The sequence below is a fragment of the Trichogramma pretiosum genome, unplaced genomic scaffold, assembly GCF_000599845.2.
Source record: "Trichogramma pretiosum strain Unisexual culture from Peru unplaced genomic scaffold, Tpre_2.0 scaffold9, whole genome shotgun sequence".
Taxonomy (NCBI): Eukaryota; Metazoa; Arthropoda; class Insecta; order Hymenoptera; family Trichogrammatidae; genus Trichogramma; species Trichogramma pretiosum.
In genome coordinates, this window is record NW_019641697.1 from 227,254 (window position 1) to 244,942 (window position 17,689).

Genomic DNA, 17,689 nt, shown 5'->3' on the forward strand with positions numbered 1-17,689 from the left:
GAGCGGAACCGCACTCGGTGCAGTCCTCGTTCAAGAGGATGAACAAGGCGAACATCCCATTGTATATTTGAGTCGTGTGTTGTCTGCGCCAGAGAGAAACTACAGCACTTCTGAAAAGGAATGCTTGGCTATATTGTGGGCCATCAAAAAGCTGCGTCCTTACGTAGAGGGCTATGAGTTCACTGTGATAACCGATCACAGTGCTCTCACGTGGCTGAAAAATCTGAAGGACCCGACAGGTAGACTCGCGAGATGGGCACTGCAGATGCAACAGTGGCAATTTCGAGTCATACATCGTAAAGGATCGATGATGAAAGTGCCAGACGCATTATCGCGAATGCACGATGAAAATAGTGTCGCGTCGGAAGAGATCACGGAAGTAGCGGCTTTATCGTTCGCGCAAGAGGTGACAGATCCGTGGTATATTAAGATGCGTAATGAAGTCGCGAAACACCCGGATAAATATCGAAATTGGAGAGTCGATGGTGACAGACTGTATCGATATCGTCGCGACCCTTTAATCGACCCAATAGTTAATCCGGAGGAGCATTGGCGGCTTGTCGTGCCAGCCGAATTTCGTGAGCAAGTCATGATAGAGGCGCATTGCTGTCCGTCTAGCGGACACTTTGGTATCGAAAAGACTTATGACAGAATATCGCGAGAATATTACTGGAAAGGTTATTATTATGATGTTCTCGACTTCGTACGCACGTGCGATGACTGTCAGAGGCATAAGGGGGTCCAGTCCAAGGCCCTCGGCCTAATGAGTAGTCGCGTCGTAGAACGACCTTGGGTAATTGTCGCGTCAGATTTAATGGAGTTCCCACGAAGCAAGTCTGGAAACAAATATTTAATTTTTTTCCAAGACTTGTTCACACGATGGATCGAAGTCAAGCCTCTTCGCAAGGCCGATGGTAAGAGTGTCGCGAAAGCTCTCGAGGAGTTAATTCTTTTCCGTTGGGAAACCCCGGAGTACTTTCTCTCGGACAACGGAAAGGAATTCGATAATAAGTTACTCGCGTCAGTTTTGCAGGAATACGGAGTCAAGCATGCGACGACCGCTCCATATCATCCTCAGAGTAATGCTGTAGAACGCAGTAATAAAACTTTGAAAACGATGATTTCGATCTTCGTCAAGAACGATCATCGAGACTGGGATCTGCACGTCCACGAGTTCAGACATGCGATGAACACGGCCGTGCAATCGAGCACTAAGATGTCTCCGGCCTTTTTGAACTACGGCCGTCACCCGACTCCGGTCAAAAGTTTGCGACGCGAAGTAGAGCCAGTAAAGACAGTCGAGAGAATCGACCCGCAACTTTGGGCCGATCGATTGAAGCGTCTAGATCTTCTACGAGACCTAGTCACTAGACATATAGATAGCGCCAGAGAAAAGCAGTCACGTGACTATAACAAAAAGCATAGAGATATTCGATTCTTTGTCGGAGATCAAGTGCTGCGTAAAACACGTTTTTTATCAGACGCGAGCAAGAATATTGCGAAAAAGATAACGCCAGATTACGACGGGCCGTACACTATAACAAGTGTATTGTCCGACAACACATACGTCGTGCGCAAAAACGATGGTGATGACAGACAAAAGGCGAAAGTGGCAGTGAGCGACTTGAAGCGGTACTTGCCCTCGCGACGGAAAACTTAATTTTTTTTTGTTGTTAATTATTTTACAGATTTATCATGGAGACAGATCGCGACAGTAAAGAAGTTGTTGGGACCGAGAGTCATGAAAATTATAGCGAGTCATGGATTGAAGCAATCAACTCCACCGTGCAGATGATCGAGTCCATCAGGCCGCCATTATTATCCCTCGTGACAAGCGACGCCGACTCAACCATCGAAGAGACGGAGGCACCGACCAATAAAAAGGCCAGAGAACTATCTCTGAGGATGTCGGGCCGAGCAAGTCGTCAAGAAGACGAAGCTGCTAAGCAGCAACAGAAACAACTGACGGAAACCCTCGTCGACGAAAAAACTCGCGAGGAAAACAAAGAGCGACCAGCAGCAGCCACGGTCGACAACGAGTCGCGCGCCAACACCAAGAGCGCGACGATGGTAGTGACAGACGACGAAGCCGGAAAGTCGAAGCGTGCAAAGTGTGATCTACCGATCAAGAAGACCGGCGTGCGGTTCGGCAACTTAAAGCCGATCCCGACGGACAAAGATCTTGACCCACCACCGTTCGCGTGTCTGAACTGCTGGCGGTACAATCATCGCTCGGATGAGTGCCCGGCGCCACGAAAATTGCATTGCGACAACTGCGGACGCAAAGGCGAAACCACCTCCACTTGCCCGCGCTGCCGCGACGAACACCAGCGCTTCATCTGCGAGCTGGAAGCTCGTAGAGCGAAAGAACGCACTGAAAAAGCACTCCCATCCAGTGCGAACTTGCAGCGAGCCCGTGAAGTGAAGGAACGCGCCGAACCAGAGCGCCAATCGCGCACAAGTACACGGGGCTCGAATAAAGCCAAGGAACGCGCCGAGCAAGAGGCGATTTATCGCGCCAAAGTCGAAGCTGCCCGCAAAGCCAACGCTCTCGAAGACGAGGAAAAACGCAGGAGAGCAGCGGCAGCACGAACTGAAGAACTCCGCCGTGCTCAAGAAGGTGCTCGGACAGGAGCGATCAGCAAAATAAAATCCGTAGTCGTGCCAGTAGTCGCGCCAGGAGCCGCGCTAGCAGAGCAGAGAAGAAGCTGGTCTGACAAGATTTTGTATGCTCTGCGCAGCACCGAAGGATTCGATCCTAAGCTCCGTCAAGTCATCATTCAACAGCTGATGGACGAGGAAAAGGCCGAGAAAGCCAAGGCCGAAGAAAGGTCAATCAACGGTGACGACGGGAAGAAAAAAGAAGACCCTTCCAAGAAATCGCGACAGAATTAAGATTAATTCATTTCCTTTAATTTATTTTATTTAATTTGTTTTATATATCTTGTTTTACATCATTCTTTACCTAGATTCTGAGTTTTGTATAAATTCAATTTTGTTTTCGTTTGGGCACTGGCCACAGTTGAGTTGTAATTAGCAACTAATGTCAATCATTTATAAAAAAAAAAATTCTATTAACATTTTAATTTTTGAACTTGTGTGCCTCGCTGCTCTCGGATTTTGTGCCAAGAAGTCGTGTCTGATTATTTGACTTGAACTTTCGAAAGTCGAAGTACAGTCATGGGGGGAGGACTGTAACGTGGCAGATTTGACCAAGTCAAATCCACGTGTACGGATCGGCGCCATGCGACTCGTGCGCGTGGGGAGGGGGGTCGTGACTGACTCGCGCGAGCGGCAGGCCGCTTGGGAAGGGACTTACGTTCGGACCGCCACAGCGATAGGATCGAGACAGAGCAGCGAGAGCACCTGGGCTAACCGAGATTTTCGATAAGTTTGTAAGTTTTCTTAAATAAATATAAGAGTTGTTGTGTGCGTACTTGGATGTGTGCTGATAATATCTAAACCCTCTCACGCCTCTTCCCCGAGAGAGAACGAACCTCTCGTCCTTTGGAGAAGAAAAAGGGGCCGAAACCCCGAGAAGTTTTTATGTAGCGTACGCGCGGGGAGCTACGTTGCAGTTGCTGCTCGATAATTGCGCTGCTCATCCAGATGCTTTAATGACATCGAACCCCGATGTAGAAATCTTATTTCTGCCATCATACACTACTTCACTTATTCAGCCAATGGACCAATCGATAATAGCCAAAAGATATTAGATAGCTTGGATAAATCTACGTCTACATCTGAAGCATATGTTGAAAATTTTTGGAAAAATTTCAACATTGCTCACTCTGTTTCTATTGTCGATCAAAGTTGGAAAATGATTTAAACTTCAACTTTAAATAATGGTTGGAATAACCTTTTGCCAGAGTTTGTGGAGAAAAATCAAGTGTCAGAAACTCAAAGGAATGAGGATGTAATACGCGAGGCAGTTGAGATTGCAAGAAATGTCGGTGGTGAAGGTTTCAGCGACTTAGAAGAAACAGAGCTGTTTGATTTGGTAATGTCGAGTCAAGCTCTTAGCGTCGAAGAAATCGAGAGTATAGTGCAAAATTCAGCAGATGAGGAAATGGTTGAAGATGAAGATCCAGAACCCGTACTTACTTCCAAAGTGATCGGGGATATTTTAGCAGACGCAGAACGTCTCATTGAAAAAGCATTAACTTATGATCCTATCATGACTCGGAGCCTTCAGTTTAAACAAGATATTGAAAAATCATTGCAGTGCTATAAGAATTTGTACAAAGATTTATTGCGCAGAGCAAAGCAACAAAGCTTAACTCAATATTTTTTTAAATTATAAATAAATTTACATCATAAATTTGATTTTCAGAGAAAAAAAAATTTTTTCTAATATGCATACATGAAAATTTTGGCTGAGCAAGGAACCGAACCCCCCTTTTCCCATAAGAGCAATGTTTCCGTATTCGCGGTACTTTTTTGGAACCGAACCCTCGCGAATACGGAGGATTGCCTGTATATTGAAATCCGAGTATGCACCTGGATCAAATGATTTCGTCTAAACAAGATACTAATACTGTGAGGAATTGGATTGGAAATTGGGTGAGAAAATGTAAAAAGTATCCCAGAGAAACCGTGACTGACTGCTCGCTGGTTCTCTTGAATTTCTTATGTTTAGAACTAAACAAGTGTTCTTATAAAGAATTCCAAACCAAGTGTTTAAAATATTTACAAACCAGTGAACAACTTAATCCTAAATTGAAGACTTTCATAAGATCGGATAGGGCTCATATTATTAATTCGGTTCGCAGATGGAAAATTTGGACGGATAAAATTAATCCAAAAGTGAAAGATTTCTACACTCGCATGTTTGTATATGCAATCACTGTCGACAAATTTGAAGATGTGAAAAAATTAATTTTTGTAACATTCTATTTAAGTCAAGTCATTGCTGAAAATTCATTAGCAGACCAATTGATAAAGTGGCTAATGACACATTTTTCAGATCCTGAAGTTGAAAACAGCATTAATGTGTCAAAAAACCTGTCAACAAATTTGAATGATAGCGTTATTTTAGAAAATTCGCAGGATGATATTGAGCAGCACCTAGAAGATTATTCAATGCTACATTTTATCAACTGTATTTATAGACAAAGCGAATCTACGCTTGAAAAGAATAAGAATAATAGCATATTTGATCTGCCAAATGTAAACTACCTTCCACATATAAAAAGTAATTTAATACTTTTGTTTACGCAATTTCCTTCATTTAGTAGAGGCATGCAACATTATTTCATTGGATCCAGCGACATAGCAACTACAAGTAGATCAGAATCATATAATAAAGATATCAAGAAAAATTTGGGCCTTAAAGGTGTGATTAATGCAAATAAATTTGTATTGTGGCATGCACAAGTTATAAAGGCACAAACTACTTTGTGTTATGCTTCCATCAAAGAATACCAAAACTTGTTACCAAAACAAAGCAGACTATCATTCGATCAGAAAAAAGAATTTCATATTGAATATCAATGCAATGACTTTAAGAATAGTTCAATACTTGGAGAAATTCAAGAAAATTTGTATGACGTCAATGAAAATGAATTAAGTGAAATTAATGGGCATAACTTTGAAAAAAATACTTATATTTATGAGAATATGGAAAAAGAATTTCATAATGATTTCAATGCATTGACTTCAAGAATAGTTCAATGCAGGGAAAAATTCAAGAAAATTTGTATGACATTGGTGAAAATGAATGCAGTGAAAATGCGTTGCATAACGTTGAAAAAAATACCTGTATTCATAAAAAGATTAAAGGAAGTATGCATTTATTCAACCAGGAGTATGAGAACTTCAAATATTACGTACCAGCTAAATTTTCATTACATTTATCGAAACGCTCGATCAATGGTGATGCCATCAGCAAGCTGCGCATCGACGTGGCCATCCTGTGTGAGCATTACAAGAACCTTGCTCCACCCAACACATGGCTCGCCGATGCTAACGGCCAAGCAGCTATCTGGGTGCAAGGAGGAATCCCGGCGCAGGAGCGCCCGGCGAGAGTGCATTCCTACTTCTCGTGGGGCCGAATCGGCGGAATTTTCTTTTTCAGCGTCTACGCTCCGCCAAGACTCTCTGAGATGGAATTTTCCGCCCTCCTTGCTAACATCACCGAAGAGGCCCGTGGCAGGAGGCCCCTTGTCATAGCGGGGGACTTCAACGCATGGTCGACGGAGTGGGGATGCAGGGCAACTAGACTGCGGGCGTCCATCCTTCTTGACTCGCTCGCTCTCCTCGATGCGGTGCTGTTTCACACCGGTGACGTGCCAACCTTCAACGGCAGACAGGGCAGCTCGGTCGTCCACCTGACGTTCGTTTGCGAGTCTCTTACGCCCCACGTAATATCATGGACGGTGAACGGGCGGTACACACACACAGCGACCATCAGGCCATCGTCTTCGAGATCGAGGTCGCCGGGACTTCGACCAGTTCCACGACGCACCAGAGCTGCAGGAGGAACGCCCGTACTCTCGATGCGGACCGTTTCTCTGCCGTCGTGTCCAGCGCATCGGTCGCTCCCGGGACAGCGGATGATATAGGGTCGAGCCTCATGGACGTTATCACCGGCGCATGTGATGCCTCCATGTCCAAGGCAAATCCCCGCCACCGTCGTGAGCCGGTGTACTGGTGGACGGTGAAGATCGCTGATCTTCGACGCTCTTGTCTACGGGCTCGCAGACTCTTCCAGAGAACGCATGGCCGGCAGGACGAGGAAGCCCACAGCGCGAACTACGCCATCGCAAGACGTCTTCTGCGCGTGTCGATCAAGACCAGCAAACGCCGGTGCTGGAGACAGCTCTGCGACGAGGTCAACAGCGACATTTGGGGCCAACCATACAGGATAGCCATGCCCGCAGACCAAGTAGCCTAGCTCCCCTCACCTGGTGCGCGGCGCGGTGGCGGCTCTGTTTCCACGAGTTCCAAGCGGGCCCGCCTTGCAGCTGCCGCGACGGGCGGGAGAGCTTATCCCAGCCGTCACCTTGGAGGAACTCAAAGGAGCTCAGTCGGCGCCTGGTCCGGATGGAGTACTCAACTCGGCGCTCTCGTTCACTACTGCCGCACGTCCCCACATCTTCTTGCTGGTGTACACGACGTGTCTGGAGACCGGCGTTTTCTCGTCTGGCTGGAAGCGCCAGAGGCTCGTCCTGCTTCCAAAGCCAGGTAAACCCCCCCACGAGCCGTCTTCGTATCGTACGCTGTGTATGCTAGACATGGCGGGCAAGATTCTCGACAGAGTCATATGCGACCGACTGGAGGCTTTCACAGAGAGACCCAGAGGCCTCTCGGAGCGACAGTATGGCTTCCGGAAAGGGCGATCAACGATAGATGCCATCGAAGACGTCATTTTCACTGCCCGGAATGCAGTAGCAGGCAGTAGGTGGCTCCGTGGCTCCAAGAAGTACTGCGCCGTAGTGACTCTCGACGTGAGGAATGCGTTCACTTTGGCCCGGTGGGATAACATCCTCGCCGCTTTACACCGATTGCTCGTACCCGATTACTTGCTGAGAATAATCTGCAGCTACTTCTCAGCAAGAGTGCTCGACTTCACTACGAACGATGGTCCAGAGTCCTACAAAGTCACGACAGGTGTCCCACCGGGGTCAGTCTTGGGCCCGATTCTGTGGAATGTCATGTACGACGCCATCTTGCGCCTCAACTTGGGGGACGATATTTGTATCGTCGGCTTCGTGGATGACATCGCAGTGGTGGCTGTCGCCAAGCACTTATGGCAGATTGAACACGATCTGAACGCTGCCATTCTACAGGTGCGAGGTGCGCTCCAAGCTCTCAGCTTACAAACAGCTGACCACAAGACGGAGACCCTGCTCATCACCAGCAGGAGGGAAGTGGAAACCATCACCATCACGGTAGGTGACCACAGCATACGCTTGTCCCCCTCCATTCGCTACCTGGGCTTCCACATCGACGCCAAGCTGAAGTTCGACCACCACCTCCGAACAGTCAACGCGAAGGCAGCCGGTGTGATCGGTGCCCTTACGAAGATCATGCCCAACTTTGGCCGGCCCAGGAGTAGCCGACGTAAGCTGTATGCCTATACTCTATACTCCGGTATGGAGCCCTTATTTGGAGCACAGCTGCACAACAGCGAGCCTACATTCGCCAGGCGGAGTCAGCCCACCGGTGAGCCTGCCTGCGTGTGATCGGAGGCCGGCCGCATGTCTCTTACGAGTCCACAAATTTCCTTACCGCCATACCACCGCTGGCTTTTCTTGCGAACGAGAGAACGCGGCTCTACGGCCGCCGCCGAGAGGACGCAAAGGACGAGGAACACTTAGCAACGCTAAGCAAGTGGCAGGAAGCATGGGATTGGTCGACGAAGGCCCGATGGACGCACCGACTGATCCCTAATATCAGAGTGTGGATCGAGAGGAGACACGGAGGGCTAAACTACCACCTCACGCAACTCCTGACCGGGCATGGTTTCTTCAAATACCAAAGCCGACGCTACGATCATAACCAAAGCGCACAAAGCCCGGTTTGCCCTCCATCCGTTGAGAACGTGGAGCATGTATTCTACCACTGCCCGAGGTTCAACGAAGAAAGATAGAGGCTACAGGCCCTGCTCCACGAGGTCATGACGCCGGAAAACACCACCAGGCTCATGCTTGCGAGCGAGCCGAACTGGCTCGCGGTTACTTCCTTTGCCCATTCGGTCATGATAAGTCTGAGAGATGAAGGAATGGACAGAAGGGGATGACTGGACGATGCGGCTAGAAGAAGACGCTACCCCATCGAAGCCCTCATGAAGCGCATGAAAATACAACTGATAAAAACACAACCTATTATCCGCGATAAGATTTTCTATTCTTTCCATAACTGAAGAAGTTTCTGTTTGAAAATCGTAACGCATTTGGAATGGAATCGGTATATTTTATAACTTTAAGTATATTAAATCTGTTTTGAAGAGAAATTTCAAGTTTAATCTTACTTGAATGGTTTTCAAATTCCAATCAGGATGATTTACTATCCCCTGACTATTGACTGCATTAAGTATCGCTTTCTGCATGTCCTTATAAGTTTGAGACTGTAATTTTATTCCAGGAAACATATCTTCTATTAACGATAAAAAAAGTGGTTCATCTTCGTCTACTAATTTTGACAAATTCATATCTCTACCAGAAACAATATGTAAAATTTATTTTTCAAGTCGTGTATTAAATTAGTATATTAACTAACCTTAAAACCCTCATAAGTGTGATTTCTTCTGTTTCATTTGGATGAGCTCGTTTTTGCACCCCAAGAGTTCTTAAGCAAGATAATATATTTCTCAGCCCAAAATCATAATGGACTTGTTTACTCAATTGCTCTTCACAAAGCTTGTATAAGGTAAAAAATTTTCTCGATAAAATAATATTATCTTTAAATCCACAAGCAGCCAATTTCACTCGCATGATAATCTACAAGTAATGAGAATCATAATTTTTAAAACTAATTACGTGCATATCAATTAATAATGATGATAGTTCAGTTAGGGGTTACATAGAATAAATAAATGAAAAATATTTATTTGTATTTGAAATTGCTTTAGTATTACACAAAATTAGAAATTCATAATTCAGAGCACCACTGCATGAGATGCATGCATTTAAGTATGAAAAATCAGCGGGTCTATGGGACGGATTTAATGTTGTCGGGTTAGATTTAATCGCGAATGCAACCTTCCGAGTTACCGTAATAGCGTGTAAGTGTATGTTGTGTACTTATGTAATTGGAGACCGGTTTCATCGGTGATGTCGTCTTTTTTTGATTGGTTGTGTGGCGTATTTTTGCGGGCAAACTCAAGCACTTTGGTTTAAAGTCCCAGGGTACTCGTAATTAGTGTCCACGGCGAAGCCGAAGCCAATTAAAACATGCTGGGGCTTTCTTTTTTCGCGGTACAGGCCTGTATACTATTTTTCATTCTCCGTAGTCCTGAAAATAGCAATTTCCGCTTCGCGCAACGGCCAGTAAATACTCACTTTCGGGCTACTGGTATAAAAACGTTATTTTAATCATACCACAACTAACTTGGTTTCAGCCGTTCATGTAAAATCAAAGTATTTATTGAAAAAATATGTCGTCTGGAAAATCGTGAAATCCACCTAACTAAAGATGACATAATTAGCCACGCCAGTCATTATCTTTGAGAACAATACTTGAATGTTTTAAAAATGCAATTAAATCACGATAAACAACGGATATGGGAAGAAGACGAAAAGCAATTTGCTTTAGGTCTTTATTACGATTCTCCCAAAGCTTATTGTTCGATGTACGCATCTAAATGTCTAAGTGAGCGAGTCACGCACGCGCGTGGGGCCTGCAAGGAGGGGGCAACGCACGCGGCCCGTCTTTCTCGCCTCAGTTGAATAGAGTACACGAAGCGCGGGAGTCTGGTCTCCGCTCCGAATTTGCTGCACAGTACTACACCATCTTTTCTTTTCTTAATCAATAAACCTAAGTATTTGTTGTTAAATCGTGAGTGTTTATTTGAACAATCCATGCCCACACGTGTTCGTAGAGATACTCGCGATGCGTAGAAGAAAACACTTATAGATATTTGTTTGAATTTTTCAAACTTTCTTCCCTTACTTTGATTAATAATTGGGTTGACAGTATAAATTTGAGACCGGGAACAAATCGGGGAGTCTAATGAACAATTAAAAGTAAAATTAGAATCAAAAAGTATTCTCAAGAGGCAATCTGTTCTCATGTGGAATGAAATAATGATCAAGCCAACAATAGAGTACAATAGTAGGTACAACATTTTTAAAAGCTATCGCAATTTATCTGATGAATAAGGGAATAAAAAGGGGGGGGGGGATATGAGTCATTTCACGTCAAGTCTCCAGCGAGAGGCCCGCACGGCATTATTAGGTGTAATCACCCAATTTCTAACTCGCTGTAAAAGTACCTAAATGCACCTAGAAGAAAAAACCAACCATTTCGATGGGAAATTTCCTCAGCTTTTGTTTGAGTCTACTCAGAAAAATCTTAAAAATGAGATATTTGTTTTAAAGATATTTGTATCTTAAAAAAGACAAATATCTAAAAAAAAACATTTTTAAGATTTTTCTGAATAGTCTCAACCAAAAGCTGAGGAAATTTTCCATCGAAATGGTGGGTTACTTTTTTCTTCTAAATAACGCCTAATAATGCCGTACGGGCCTCGCCCTGGAGACTTTTGCTCGTTTACCCCAATTTTCTTTTCTAATCGATTTGTCTTCTCTTAAACTACCATCTCTGAAAATTTCATTGCGATCCTAAGTTTTTCGATTTTGCGCTCCAGCCCCCTTAAGCGTCGCACGTGATCATTCAACACAGCCGATGTCTTTTCATCACGTAGTATAATTATTTTATGCGCCGATAAATGTTCTGACCTATCGACAACTTTTGCAAGCATTGTCAATTGGAACAATCGTTTTTTAGGTAAACATAATTCATCAGAAAATTATATAATCGAATAAAATATCTAGAAGTCTTAAAAAGTACATTTTGATGGTCGTTGATAGACGTATTCCTCGATCGATAGATTATGCGATAGGTGTAAAACTTCCACTTTGCTTTAGTGAGTCATTGAATACTAATTATCGCATAACATAATTATTTTAAGGAAAGATCAAATGTTTGAACCACTCACCAATTTATGCAAGTATATTCGATCGGAAAATAACGTTTCCCTGAAAAAAAGTTTTTTCCGATCAAAATGGCTTGGAAACGTTGGTGATAGATCAGAAAATTTTACCGGACCAGAATAGATCTTTGTTACACCATAATAGTACTTTAAGATACGAGTGCCATAAGTAACACTTTTTGGCACGGCGTAGTTTAGGGCCCGAGCGCAGCAATCTTAATTTCTGCGTTTTAACTTTAACATGCGTTGACGATTACCGGTCATTTTTTCGAATCAAGTTTCTCCGAATACAAATTTCCCGAATATCTATTGTCCCGAATAAAGAAAATCTTATTACAAAAATGTGTGGACTTTTATTTAAATATGTAAAAAAACTATAAAAATTTTTAGAACGATGGTACTACCCATCAGTCGTAGATATTCTACAATTTTTTCATCATTTTTGAATCTGTCACAGTCCAAGGCGATTGTTTTGAGCCACTCTTGCAGTTGTATCCACTTCAGCTTAGACGCAGCCTTGACTGCTTTGCCAATACTAAACTCCTCAATCGCACTTGAGGTGTCCCCTTTCTCTTTCTGCAGCTCTTTCAATAGTGAGTATAAATCAAGATGGTGCTTGCCCACTATAAAAGAGAAGCGGTTGTGCCATCCTTCACTAACATTATTTGTCTTATAGGAGCCGGGGCGAACCGTTTCAAAATGGTTCCATGTATCTTTATGGTAACGAGGTTGCACTTTTTTTCTTTTCCCTCTTGCCGTTATACCTATAACGTAGTATTCGGAAAAATAATCCATTATTGGATCCATTATTAATAATCCATTATTGTGCCCGGAACCTCATTTTGAAGCAAGTTAAAAGAGCGTTTAACCTTGAAGTAACTCAACATTGTCCGTGCCATGTACAGGAATCGTAATAGCTCAAGCTCTACACTCTCGACTTCAAAGCCTATTGTAGTCCCCATATTTCTTACCTTTCACTACTTTTGAACATGAATAAATGAATCCGTATAATTTAGTATCTAAATTTCCGGGAGTATTTGCTATTTTAGTAAATTTTTAGCGGTTATTGCTACCCGTTGTCGAATGAGCGTCAATTTATACTAATTCGTTACAGTAGTGATGTAGGCACAATAAATAAATATAATCTGTGTTTACTAATTGGAGAAAATGTGTGTTCAGGAAAATGTATATTCGTGAAAAATATATTCGGGTAAAACATATTCGGAAAAATTTATGATCAGAAAAGAGGTTTTCGATAAAACTGATTCGGGAAATTTACATTCGGGAAAATGGATTCAGAAAAATGATCGGCAACTTGCGTTGACATTAATAAAATTCATTCTTAAAAATAATCAACATTAATATAATTCTTTTAGTAGAAAAATGAGTAATACTCACTTGTCTATCAGGAACCATCATAGCAACACATCGGAACATTATTTTTAAATTTTCTGGTAGTTCTTGGCGACCAGCATATCCAGGGTTCATTGTTATAAAAAGACCAAACTCATAATCAATAGAATAAATTTCACCATCGCTAAAAATATGGGTATTATGAATTCAAAATCAAGCTTAATGCTGATAATTTTCAAAAGATCGTGTAATATTTCGATGATAGTATTTACAATGATTATTCTTATGAACAACAAGATAATTTAAAAATAAAACAGATAATAGTAATATTTGTGAAGCACTAGTTTATTTATGATAAGGTTTTTTAGAGATTGAATTATTTGGGTTCCACAAAAATAAAAAAAAAAAGAACTTAAAGTTTTATTATCGATCTGAAGAAAAAAAATCAGCGGCTTTATAACAGCTGCAAGGTATTCAATTTTTCAAAAAACTATAAAAATTCAAGCAAAAAGATTCGCTGATCTCTCTTCATATATCGAACAAAACTGGTCATACCATGCACTGGAATAAAGTGAAGATCCTAGACAACAACAAAATATACAACAGGAAATTGATTTACGAGATGCCATTCATCAATGGGAAAAAGAACACAATTAATCGGAAGAAAAATACGAAAAACTTTAATTTGAATTGTAATAATACTTTAAACACATTGATACACCTTTGATTAATACATATGTTATTTTTGTTTTTTTTTTAAATCATTGACTTGCAGGCTCTCATTGTTTTCCCAAAGTTAATTTACTAAAAAATTTCCACTTCAAAACTTCTACGAACAATCAAGGAAACCTCATTTTTATAATTTTTAATTTTAACATATGAAATTTTATTAAAATTGCCAGTGAGAGATAAACATTAATGGTTGTAGTTTTGTCTGAGTAATTACTTCACAAAAAAATGCAAGAAAATGAAAACCAAAGTATATAGTCACCCATTTAACCCAGCTCGTGTATAATTGAAAGGTGTCCCTAAGCGTCTAACGCAAAAATAGATTTGGTCAATGGCATGTGTACTCAATTGTAAAATAGTTGTAATTACGAAACTCAACATGACGAGCATAAGTATGACACCCGAATACCTGAAAGTCATAAAATGATTTTAACAATTTTTAACTCGATAACTATCGACTTGACGAAAAACACGTCTAAATTTTTTTAGAATTTCTAGAGCAATTATTGGATTTTTGAAAAACCGATTGAATATGTGATGACCGAAAATCCAAAAATCGTTCGAAAAATTATGAAAAAAATTCGGACGTATTTATTCTTAACACTTTTTATTCTATGCCATTGACTAAATCTTTATGCGTTAGACGCCCGGGAAAACCTTTCAATGATACACGGGCTGGGTTAATTGGGTGTCAGTATTGATTTTGCAAATAAATTGTTTAAATAACACACGAGCTGGGCTACGTGTATTACTGCTTTGGTTTGCATTCTTTTGCATTTTTTAACATTTTTTCAAAAGTTTTTATAGAATTTTTTTATAATAATTTTTTGAATGATGTTAATTCTGTGTTCGGTGGCTATCTAAACACGTCTCATGCAGCCTACTTCCTATGACACAATTTTCGTTGTTGCAACTCACTTTAGTTGGCACGCTCGCTGGTGCTCCGAGGCGGCCCAAGTCTGTAGATAGACATACATGCAGACATCAGTCACAAATTCGCTCTAGTTAATAAATATATACCCGACATATGTGAGACACAAAAATCGACTCAAGTCTATTTAGACCGATCTTAAAGCTTCCTCTATAAGGAAACGAAAGTTTACGGAATAAAAATGTATTATCATTAATCAAGGAACATCCTAAAATTTTTTAAAAATTGTTCATGATGATTTAGGTCGTCAAGCGATTTAAGGAGACTCTTTCAGTTCAATAACAGTGAACTCTTGCATAGACCTATACAGTAGAATAACGTTGATTCGATGATAACCTAAAAATATAAGTACAGCTTAATACGGGCTGCTTGTGTGTATAACATGCGCGAAGATAATAATAGCAGTACACGCTTAAGAATGGACATCGCCCTTACTTCGCTTTATTATCGTATTCTGCTCGTTACCGAATCAATGTTCCCTTACGGTACATTATGTATACGCAGTACGCATTACGCAGCTTGACATCAACTGAATTATCATAAAAACGTCGTTTTTTTCACTTTGACGTTAAAAAACTTGATTTTTCAAAGCGAAAGCCCTTTTTGCAATTCACAGTCGTAACTCTGGAGCAATCCACTTATACAAAAACCAAACTGGAAATTTTTGGATCGATAGAACCGCGAAAATCAGCAGATACAAGAGAGCGATTCTAATGCATGTCTACATCGTTCAAAGTGAGAGAGAGAGTACGTGGAAAGATAGATTTACAGCGCTAAATAGGTGTTTTAGAGGCACAAGAGTTCAGTCATAGCACACAAAGCAACTTGACGCTGCGGGTGCTAAAAACTTATCATTGCTTGCTTTCTAATTTTTCATTGATTTATTACCGTACCAAACTACGAGCCATAAGAAATTACAATTAATAAAATTTAAATAATGTACCTGAATAAAAACTGATTTTTTTTCTCTTTTCTTGCAGTTAGCACAATTGTTATTTGTTGAGCAGCAACTGATAATACTGGTAAATCTATTCGATTAAATTCATCAAAACATCCCCATGTTCCAGATTGTACAAGTCCCTACATGATCATAGACATTGTTGTACAGAAAATATATTTTATTATTTTATTGAATAAATAAAAAACTTTTACTTTGAAAATTCTTCCTAATCCTCGAAAATCCATTTGATCTGAACAATTAAATACAACAACATATTTCCCTAACGCTTTTCCCATATCTTTGGTAGTTTCCGTTTTACCCGTTCCAGCTGGACCAACGGGTGCCCCACCAAAGTTCATTCCTGTATATAAAATAAAAGTATCAATATCAATTGATTTTTTCAACAATTTATTCATATTCTACGTTACCAATTGCTTGTGATAATGTAATATAACATCTATCTGTTAAAGGTGTTACAACAAGTCGGTCTGTACATCCTAAAAATTCATTTTGGTAAATAAAATCGATGTCAGTAATTTTAATAACAACATTTTCGATTTCATTATCGTAATAGAAACGAGCTTGTTTCAACCATTCAAAATCTGTTACGTTTTTTACTCGCATTTTGCAAAGGTCATCAAAAATATCTCTGAAAAAAAAAATTTTAAAATTATTACTAGGCTTTCATACTTTTTTTCATGAAAATTTGCAAATCATAATACATCAAAATAAGCACAATGTCGTATCGAATCAAGGTCATCAGATATAAAATCTATTCAAAGTAAAGCAATGTTTTCAGTAGTACTATGTTTTCTAAATTCTTATAAATCTTTTTCGAAAAGCAAACATATACTCTGTTAAAGAAAAAACTTGTTTCTAAATTCATTTTGTGATTGTGACATGGTAAAGTGATTTGATTTAAGGAATAATAAAGCCAGTATCACTGTATGAAGCTGCTGCGAATTATGCGTGCGAGATTCAAACTCAAAGTAGAATAAGAGTATTTTGACGCTGTATTAAAAACAAATAATGATGCTTGTTTAAACTTTTTTATTATTATCATCATTTTTAACAATATTAATTATATTTTGAACACTTGCTATATGATTAGTAATTACAGGCTGTAATGGCATACTTCGTACGCCGGTACAAGTACGAACACAGAATAGACAACACCCACGAGCCGAACACACATGAGATGCACAGAAGCATATGAGCATAGCAGCCGATAAGTAGGAGCGATGCTAATCGATACCCAATCGATAATTCGCGGCCATAAGGATGCGCACGCAGTCCTTCTCGCGATATGCAAGCCACGAGATGAAGTAGCAGAAGAAATAGATCACTCCTATTGTTACCGCCGTAGAGTGCAGACGTGATAAGACCCACGTAAGAACTTAGTCATGGCGATCGTGTGCGCCAAAGACAACTGCTAGACGAGATAAAGCCCTTCAATCAAAACCTGAAGAAGATAAGACGTCCCTAATCAACTTTGAAAGACGATAAATTTCACTTTTTTACAAAAAAATCGAATAAACGGATTGTTTAGCTTTTCGTATATAATCTTTCTGCAGTTCACGGTAAATTGACATCGCTACTTCGCATTGAATATCATGTTACGCGTTAATATAGGGTCTTCAGACATAGCTTCGTCGATAGTGCTCTAAATCGCATTCAATATTTTATTAATGGAAATTTTAGATAAAGTCTGAATAGGTGGAGCTTCAGTGTTATCATCGGATTCATCTGCATCTACAGAAGGGGCAAGAGGGGAGGAGAAATGACCTCAAGTAAGTCAGTTCTGACCATGTCGATAAACCCTTCACCGGCAATATCATGAGCAATAAAAGCAGCATCTTCTAGGACTGCGATAAGTTCGGTGGGAGCTCCGACCGTAACTTGCGTGGATAACCTGTGACGGGAAGTAGGAGAGATGAGAAGGGTAAATGAGAAGAAGATTGTTTAGTGGAGAAACAAAGTTAACATATTATTGAAGTCATTTGTCCCTATGCAGCCTACAACCTGGACAACTCTAGAAGTTGTAGTATCTCTGGAAGTCCGAGAGATTTGTGTAATCTCC

At 40.9% G+C, this 17,689-nt stretch overlaps 1 protein-coding gene across 1 annotated transcript in view; it reads right to left on the reverse strand.

Moving 5' to 3' along the window:
- Positions 1-17,689, reverse strand: part of LOC106651296 (dynein heavy chain 8, axonemal) — a 170,198-nt gene that overhangs the window by 102,094 nt on the left and 50,415 nt on the right. The window contains exons 11-16 of the mRNA XM_023462255.1: positions 16,038-16,258; positions 15,822-15,970; positions 15,613-15,749; positions 13,055-13,193; positions 9,223-9,443; positions 8,975-9,158 (exon numbers count right to left, since the gene is read on the reverse strand). Of these exons, the coding sequence (XP_023318023.1) occupies positions 8,975-9,158; positions 9,223-9,443; positions 13,055-13,193; positions 15,613-15,749; positions 15,822-15,970; positions 16,038-16,258 (1,051 nt within the window). The remainder of the gene's footprint in view (positions 1-8,974; positions 9,159-9,222; positions 9,444-13,054; positions 13,194-15,612; positions 15,750-15,821; positions 15,971-16,037; positions 16,259-17,689) is intronic.